At 43.1% G+C, this 9,199-nt stretch overlaps 1 protein-coding gene across 1 annotated transcript in view; it reads left to right on the top strand.

The window, feature by feature from the left end:
* Positions 1-1,309: 1,309 nt before the first annotated feature.
* Positions 1,310-9,199, top strand: part of SLC1A3 (solute carrier family 1 member 3) — a 78,169-nt gene continuing 70,279 nt past the window's right edge. Inside the window, exons 1-2 of the mRNA XM_077896204.1 lie at positions 1,310-1,449; positions 3,130-3,402. Of these exons, the coding sequence (XP_077752330.1) occupies positions 3,222-3,402 (181 nt within the window). The 5' untranslated portion in view covers positions 1,310-1,449; positions 3,130-3,221. The remainder of the gene's footprint in view (positions 1,450-3,129; positions 3,403-9,199) is intronic.

Below are 9,199 nucleotides of genomic sequence, written 5' to 3'. Positions count from 1 at the left end.
AAGAGAAAGATCGCTGAGGGCTGGGACTGTCAAGAGTAAATATTTTCAATAAACTCTTAAATACACCAAATTTTAAAGTTGGTATGATTTGTTAAACAAATGCTGCTCGTTTGTAATTTTAAATCATTTTGGTGATTCGCCATTCCTCTCCAACCAGTTGGGAAGGGCAGACACCAAACAGCTGAGGCTGGCAGGAGACCTACATCTTTAGACTCTCCCTGGGTTTGCTAATGAGGAAAGAAATATACTGTCTTGTTGGATGACAGAGAGAAGAGCTAAACAGATTTTGCATGGAGAATAGGAGATTTAATGAACAGGAAATACAGAATTCTGGCTGTAACTTTTGGTATGGGTTTTTGTTTCCATCAAACTTATCTCTTCATGCTAAGCAAGTTCTAAGTTTTGAAGCGGAGTCAGGCTTTTTTAAAAAAGAATTTTTTTTTCATTTTTAAAAATCTATGTTCACCATCTATTTTCCTTTATAAGAAAAGTGGACTAAAAAGAGCAGTGAGAATTTTCTAATTCCTAAAAACGATGGTGTGGGGGCTGCGGGGGTGTGTGTGGGATATTTAGCATCCTTTAAAGCTGCAGCATCTCTCTGTACAGCAACTTCTCTTTTGAAATCGCAAACCTTCGACTGTGCAGTTACCCTCTTGATCTTAAAATGCGTTTCTACTTTAAAGCTCAGCCAAGATCCCGGTGTCTGTGTGTGTCTTACCTTTCTAGTCTTTACAGTGAAGGCGCTTTGAGCCCAGTGAGATTTGTTGTAAGAGTTTGAGCTGCTAACACAGAGGGCATGTCTCATCTTGTGTTTTGAGTAACTTTGGGCAAAGTTTGGGGAGTTGTAGTAAGCGTTCCTTTTCCCCCATACTTGTTGCGTTCTGAGTCTTCCCCCCCCCAAAGAAAAAAAAATGTCACTGAACCACCCTCCCCACACCCCCCACCCCAACCCCCAATTCTAAAAAGCAGGATTCCTTCTAACAGCTGTACAACCAGCCAAAAGAGCACACTCGCAATAACGTGAGATCAGTGAATCCAGTCTTAGAAAGGTCTCCTTGGAGGCGTCCTAATCAAGACTTCCAGCTTTCTGGGAGTGCGTGCGCTTCATATTTTGCCCCTTCTGCCTTCCTGATGAAAGTGGACCGACAAAGCGTGGAAGCGGTCTCTAAGCAGCCAAACGCAAAGCCTGCAAGCACGCTCCGGCGAGCCGAGGTTAATCAATATTCCAGAAGCCTCGGGTTCGCCCCCTCCCTCCCCGCGGGGGTTTCGTGTCTCCCCACGCCCCCTTTCCCGGGCGCAGGCTCCGCCCCTTTTCTTAAGTCGCGCGGGCGGCAGGTCGCGGGTGCAGAGCGCTTGCACGGCCCGTTGGCGGCGGGGCCCGGCCGTCCCTGCAGCGCCGCGTCCCGCTCGCTCCGCCGGGGCCCGAACACCCGGGCACAGTCGGCGAAGGTGAGTCTGACGCCCTGCACGCCCGCGGGGCCGCCCTGCCCGCTGCGCCTCTCCGCCACGTGGGGGGCGGGGGCGGGGGCGGGGGGGTCCCGGGGGTCCCCGGGGTCCCCGGGCGAGCCGAAAAGCCGTAGCCGCGGTGCTAAAGTCCGCGTTGGTGACCTGAGGCAGCGAGCGCCTGGTGTCTGCGCCGCGTCCGCGCTGCACGCGGGGTGGAGTCGTTCGGGCTGGATGCGGGGTAGGTTGTGTGGTTCCGGAGCCCGCAAAGAACCGAGGCGGAGCGGCCTTAAAAAGTGACTGGAAAGGGACCCAGAGGTTAGTGAAAAAGAAAAAAGAAAAAGAAAAAGAAAAAAAATCTGGTCTCTCGTGTCACTCCTCCTTTCCCCCCCCCCTTCCCCCCCACTCCAAGCTTCTGATCTGCTGGGAAGTCTTAAGCAAGCTGTGGGTCGTGTGGTCGCTGACACCCCCCAACCCCCCAACCTGCAAGTTTATTGGAGTCGAAACTGCTAAGATGAGTGTTGTTTTCCACACTTGGACTTGTCTTCTGCTTCGCAGTTGCCTCCCCCACAGACGCACACGCTGGCTGCTCTGCACACGCGTCCACAGGCATCACTGACTTTTACTTGGATTGATCACGGCAAAGATTATGGATCACGAATCTTACTAAAACGGGAGGAATCCTTTGGCTTTTTTCAGAACAACTTCTCTCCCCCAAGGAGAGATAGACGTATTAGAATAACCTAGGAGGACTTTAAAGAAACTAGAAACCCCACACTGTAAAGTTTGGAATGAAAATTGGATTCATCTCATCGGTTGTAGAGCAACATCCTAAATTTCGCAAAATCCCAAACTTTGAAATAGCCAGAAAGTCGCTGATGGTTTCTTCAGAAGGCTCTGATATGGTTGCCACAAAGACGAATACTTACTTTCTACTTGTAGTAAAAATGGGGATGAAGTGCCATCCGGATAATGTATAGATGGGCTCGGGGAACTTTGCTTATTTCAGGGAAAAACATTTACAAAGGACCCTGCAAGGCAATCAAATATATTTCCGAAGCCCTGTGCATATTTTCTTCTCATTGCATTCTTTTCACAACTATACTTATTAACTGATATTACCATGTCTTTTCCTTAATGAGGAAAATCATTACTTTACTATATATAACAGAAAGCTCTGACGGTGAAATATCAATATCTTAATTCATTTTATTGACCTGGTTATGCCTTCACCATGTACACGACACAAAGCCATCAAGTAATTATTGAGCGCTTCCTGTGCATTCAATTCAATTAGACATTTATTGAGAGTGAACATTGTGCAAAAAGCACTTGGCTGGATTCGGGGGAAACGAGGGGGTGGGAGCTGCTCAGTCACGCTGGGCTCTGATGAACCCTTTTATAGGCTCCTTGGAATGGGAAAGGCAAATTTTTTTAAATAGAACACACGTTTCTGCTCGTAGATTCTTTTTTTAATTGCTCATATATTCTGAATTTATGCACATTTCTCACACATGGTCCAGTAAAATGTGCACATCCCAGCCTTGAAACCTGGCATTGCGGGCTCTCTAGCCCTTGAGTCCTACTCAGGTTATGCAGTGTGCCAACAGCTCGCCCTGCTGTGGGGCAGCACGGACTTCTCACCCCTGCAGGCTGTAACTCTTGTCTCTTCTCTCTCTGTCCTAGTTGTGTTCTCTAACACCAAAGACATCTGGCTTTCCGGGGGTGATTCCGAGACATTGAAGTGCAAAGAAGAGACTCTCCTAGAGAAATAAAATATGACTAAAAGTAATGAAGAAGAGCCCAGGACAGGGGGCAGGATGGAGAGGTTCCAGCGAGGAGTTCGTAAGCGCACACTCTTGGCCAAGAGGAAGGTGCAGAACATCACAAAGGAGGATGTTAAAAGTTACCTATTTCGGAATGCTTTCGTGCTGCTCACTGTCACTGCAGTCATTGTGGGTAAGTCACTTGATAACAACCAAAAAAAAAAAAAAGAGTCTTGTTTTCTCTGGGGCATCTGACTGCCTAGGCATATTATCAGATGGACTGATTGTAGTATTCAAAATAACAGTCCCGGCTTTATCTGAAGTGGAAGATTCTTTCCTCCCATTAAATGACAGTCTGTTGGCATGTTTGAAGCAATATATATGGTAAACACATGGGAATCTGAAAGAAGCATCATTAGGCATTATGCAAATCAATTGATTGTGTGGAGAAGGGAAGCAAATCAAATGTTATCTTGTCTGGAGTAAGGATAAAAGAGTGATAATTTAATCATTAGGCCTGAGCAGTTAAATAACAGTAAAAACAAGCAGGCATGCTAGATTTGGCCCAAATGTAATCATTATGCGATGTCACTTTCACTTAAAACTAATTTATACAATTAGTACACCCAAAATGAGGTACAGGTTCCTAATAGTAATTATATTCTAACTGGTGCTGACTTGAAGTTGAACATCATGCCAGAGGAAGAGGCTGAGCCTTGTATATGTTTGCACTCCCCCACCCAGTGACTGGGAAAGGTAAATTGAGAAAAATGTTGACACAGATCTTTTTCATTCATTTCTTGCCATAAATAGCTACCCCTTTTCCTGAAACTTTTCAGCCTATTACAAATGTAGCATTGTTAACAGCAATCTGTACTAATAAAACATTGTTTTGTTTGATTTATTGGTATCTGAAATCATCGTTTATTACCTATGGGTGGCATTAATCCTACTTTAAAATATAGCTGAAGAAACTACTTACTTGCAATTTTTTGCTGAACCAATATATAAACCATTAGGCCAATAAACGTATAAGCCAATGCCATGTTCTAAAAATTGTCTAACTTAACTTTCCAGTAATGTGACCCAAAAGGGGAAGGGGGGCATTTGTGTACAGTTTGAATTTGGAATTTGCCAAGATCTCCATCAAATATAAAGAGGTAATAACAATAAAAACTAAGAAAATTTTGTAGCCCATAACTATAATAACTTTATCCGAAAAACAATAGGGTTCCTAAAGTGTAGGCAAATAGAAATACAACAGGAGAATAGTTTGTCACAGGACTTTAAACATATTCCATTTCAACATCTTTTGCTCCTTTTTAGTAATTGTTGGTGATTGATGATTGCTCAACTAATTTTAGAGATGTTCAAAGAGAAAAGGTTCTGATTGACTCAGAGAAGCAACGGGCTTTTTTTAGTAGGTTCCCAGGTTGGCTTTTTTTTTTTTTTTTTTTTAAGATTTTATTTATTTGAGAGAGAGAGAAAGTGCACATGCAGGTTGGGGGAGGGGCAGAGGGAGAAGCTGACTCCCCACTGAGCAGCAAGTTCTTGCAGGACTCAATCCCAGGCTCAATCCCAGGACCCCAGGATCATGACCTGAGCCAAAGGCAGATGCTTAACCAACTGAGCTACCCAGGCACCCCAGATTCCCAGGTTTAAATACATTCCTGGGAAAAGTATTTCAGTGCTGTGTCATTGTCTTGGAAGTTGATGTAAAATGCTTGGATGACCGTCAAGCCAAACAGTAGCTGCTGCCACATAATAATAGCAAACATTTATATAGTACTACTCCAACTACTTTGTAGGTGTTTTGCCTATATTAGTTTACTTAATCCTCAGGCCTGTGCGTGAGTGGGTGGATATGATTCATACGATCTTAATTTTATGTCTGAGAATAGTGAACATGAAGAAATCAAGCAACTTGTCCAAAGTCATGCAGATACTAAATGTTACAGCTGAAAGTCAACTCAGGCTATCCAGGCCAGAGGCCATTCTCTTAACCAATTTGCCATCCTGTCTTTCTGCTCTGTGAACTAGTTGGCATCTTCTGAGAGGTACCAGGAAGAGAAATGCTGCATCTTGGTAGAGGCCAATTAGCAAGCAATGCTAGATACATTCACATAGCATTGTAATTTTACTATATGATTTACCTAGTTAAATCAGCAGAAAACTTATAATTCTCCTACAAATGATTAAGCCACATCCCTCTCATTCATTTGACAAATACTCATTTATTCTGCAGTCCTACCCCCATAATAATAGAGCTCAGTGCTCCTAGAGTATGTTTGGAAAAGATGCCGAAACGCTTATTCAAGATGGTGTTCTAAACACAAGAAGAGTTCCATTTCTAGAAATGTCTCAAAGAATAGAGGAAGGGAAAGTAATGAAACCTGCACATGGGAGGCAAACTGATGGAGAAGCAAGCTCTTAAGTGATTACAAAGACATCTCTAATAGAAGGAAAATAATGCCAAGATTTAATAGTCCATTTTCTCTATGAGTTCTGAGATCATTTCCTAGCCCAGTGAGGACTTTCCTAACATTTGAGAGAACTGCAGTGAGTTGGCTGAGCCGGGGTAGATAACTTGGCAGGATGTCCTCATGGTTGGCTTTACTAATGGAAACTGAAGAGGTAGAAGTAACAAGAAGTCACTAACAAAGAAGCACATAAAAAGAGCTCATTGACAGTCAGGGAGACCACTGCGTCTACACCAAAGACTTGGAATGGCAAATAGACAACTCAGGAACAGACTGAGAGAAAGAAGAACCCTCCAGTTATCTCTTGATATGTCTTCCATTGAGGGCCCAATGGAAACAAAGGCCCCATTTAGCTTGTCACTGGGTACCGTGTCTACATTAGCCCTAAAAGAATAATAAGAACATGTCTGGACTTCAACTCTCTAATCTGTTTGCTGCAGCATAAGAAAAAAGCTGAAAAAATTCTAGCAAGGAAGGAGAAAAGTTAGTTTCCCCAAAGAGGAACTGAGAATAACCAAATTCTTAGGTTGTAATCTCTTTTAATAAAAAAATATATGTAAGTAAAAAAAAATCTATATATTGGGTGGATTTTTTGGTTCAATCTGTTTTGTTTGGTCTCTTTGAAATAAAATCAATGTGCATTTAGTATGTAGAAGTGGAAACTAGAAAAGTATTACAGAGGAGGAGTAGAAACACATGAATCCGTATATTCAGATTAAAGTAGAGAATTGTAAATATTTCAGTACCAATTTCTCTACAAGCACAGGCCTGGAGCCACTTGTGCAATTTGATGTCAGTTCTAACTGACATTTCTAATGTCATGTCTAAGCAAAGTCAAAGTCTGAATGTGCCATGCTGTGACAAATCCACCTAACGGGGGCAAATTAGCAACCTAAGAGAAGACATGGCCAAGTGTTAAGTCCCTTTAAGAGGGTTCATTATTAAAGCCGTTAGATAAAGTGTCTACCAGGGCTGTTGGAGGCATCTGTCTGACAAAAACCACACCGGGGAGAGTAGTTACTATCTTTCTCCCTCCAGGAAGCACTTTCTGGTTTCAGACTGTGGTAAGTGGGATGAGGGTGACCTTAGACATGTCGCTGAGAGACAGGGAAAGTCCTTCATCGTGGTCAAGTCACAGAATGCCCATCTTTCCATATCCAGGAAACAAATTGCACAATAAAATGAAAAATGAAATCTCAGGCTAAAAATTTTTGAAAAAATGGGTCATAAGACCAGCTGTAAGGGGAAGGAAACTACAAAGCATTGCGATAGAATTATTGATGGAGTTCACAAACACTGCAACTAGCATCTCTCTCTGCTGTGTGTCTACACACACACACATACACACACACACACACAACTTTTATGTTTGGTCTGTCCTTTATATGAGTTTGAGAAAAATTGGTGACTTCTCAGAAAAGAAAACATAGCAACTGGGGCACCTGGGTGGCTCAGTGCTTGAGCATCTGCCTTTGGCTCAGGTCATGATCGCGGGATCAAGTCTTGAGTCAGGCTCCCCTGCAGGGAGCCTGCTTCTCCCTCTGCCTATGTCTCTGCCTCTCTGTGTGTGTCTTTCATGAATAAATAAATAAAATATTTAAGAAGAAAGAAAGAAAGCATACTGACAACATGTGTATAAGGCATTTCCCATCATTCCCTAATACTCTTCAGCAATGAATGTAAATTGTGCTATAATATAATGCATTCAACAACATGAAGGAGATACAAGAAAGTGGCCACTGTGGCTGCCCCTGGGATAGGAGCTGGAGATCTGGTAATGGGATAGAAGGAATATGACTTTCCTCTAAATAAAGTTTTTGTATGGTTTGAAGGCTTTTTTACCACATTCATATATTACCTACTATTATCTATTGTCTGCTCAATAAATGTGTGGTTTTATTTAAAGATTCAGTGCTATTCAACAGTTTAACAAATACTAAATGTTGGGTGTCTGGCCTGTGCTATGCAACGGGGAGTCTCTGTCCACAGGTAGTTTTTAGTAGGAAAGATGAATAAAATGAGATGACAAGGGAGTAGACAAGGTTCAGAATAGACAAATGGTAACAGGCAGTTTCTAAATTATCTCTAACCTTTTTTAAGTGAGATCATATTATCCATACTGTTCTATATAATATACGATTTTTGTGTTGATACTTTAGAAGTTCTGCTTTCTTAACAGCCATGTGGGCCTTAGATATACCATGTGGGGAAAAAAGAGTGTGGCTTCGGACAAAGGGTAGACGTGGATTTATATGCCAACTGTATGATTTAATAGCGGTGTGCTCCTGGAGGAGGCGTTTAACTGCTCTGAGCCTCGGTCTTCTCATCTATCATTACACATATAATATACATTACAAACACTTAGACTGTGTGCCAAGCACTGTTGTAAGTGTTGTTAACACATTAGCTTTATTTAATTCTTGGAACAAGCCAGGGAGAGAGGTATTCTTATTCTCATTTCACAGATAAGGAACCAGCTCAGATATTTACCTACATCTGATGCATATTGACTGGGATTCAAATCCACCATTCTGGCCCTATGTTTATTCTCTCACCCACTGCACTCTTCCAAGTGCTGGTCCCTGCCCTCGGGGCATATCCATTCCCGTTTTAAGACATCAATTAGCTAAGGGTGTACACTGACCCAACAACAGGAGTGATGGAAAGGAGGGGTGAAGTTGAGACCTCAGTACCAGAAGTACTCCTGCACCCTGACAATTAATTGCATGTGAGCATTAGCAGAAGAGCTGGACTGCAGGCCGCCGGTCCAGTTTCTGACTTGGGTGCCTGTGGGTGGAGGTGCTACCGGTAAAGGTACAATAGAAGAAAAAGATTGGGACAAGAATGGGAGGGGTGATTTCAGTTTTCTGGATGTGTTGATTTTGAGATGCAAATGCTACAACAGAGAGTGCAAGAGGCTCACTGTACATATCTTGAAGGTATTTGGATGTTGAGACTGAACAATAATCAATGAATCAGATTATCCTCCTGCATAAGCTACTCTGTAAGTAGACTATTCTCAGAACGCTGTTAACTCTAGGCCCTTCTTTATGCATGAAGCAAGGCCATAGTGGTATTCTGTGCCTTGCACACATACACAGTATCTAGCTGAGTCAGTTCAGTCAAAAGTTTATTGATGTGGTTAGCCATCGGCTGCTGCACTGAAATGATTGGCCATGGGACCAAAGGAGCCAACGGCTTGCGTTGGTGGTGCGGGCACTGTGTGCACCCATGCGGGCAGCTTCTCAGCTAACCAAGAGATGGGCATCTCACCCGTTGGACAACAGGAATCCCAAAGAATGGTGAACAATTTCCACACTGGGATTTATGGTTTCTTCAACACTTCCCGGAAATGAGGAGAGGGAGCTTCAGGAAGCTATGAGAAAAGGTGGCTTCTGGGATAGGCCCTCCCCTGGTGCTGTGGAGCTCAGCTCTTCAGAGAGGCTTCTGGAGACAGAGAGCTGGGAGGGAAGGGATGAGGCCTAATGAGCTCAGAAACAGTGGATTCAC

Source organism: Canis aureus, chromosome 4 (assembly GCF_053574225.1).
Source record: "Canis aureus isolate CA01 chromosome 4, VMU_Caureus_v.1.0, whole genome shotgun sequence".
In the NCBI taxonomy this organism is placed as follows: domain Eukaryota; kingdom Metazoa; phylum Chordata; class Mammalia; order Carnivora; family Canidae; genus Canis; species Canis aureus.
Note: the sequence above shows the minus strand (reverse complement) of the source record. Positions and strands in the feature narration are given on the sequence as shown.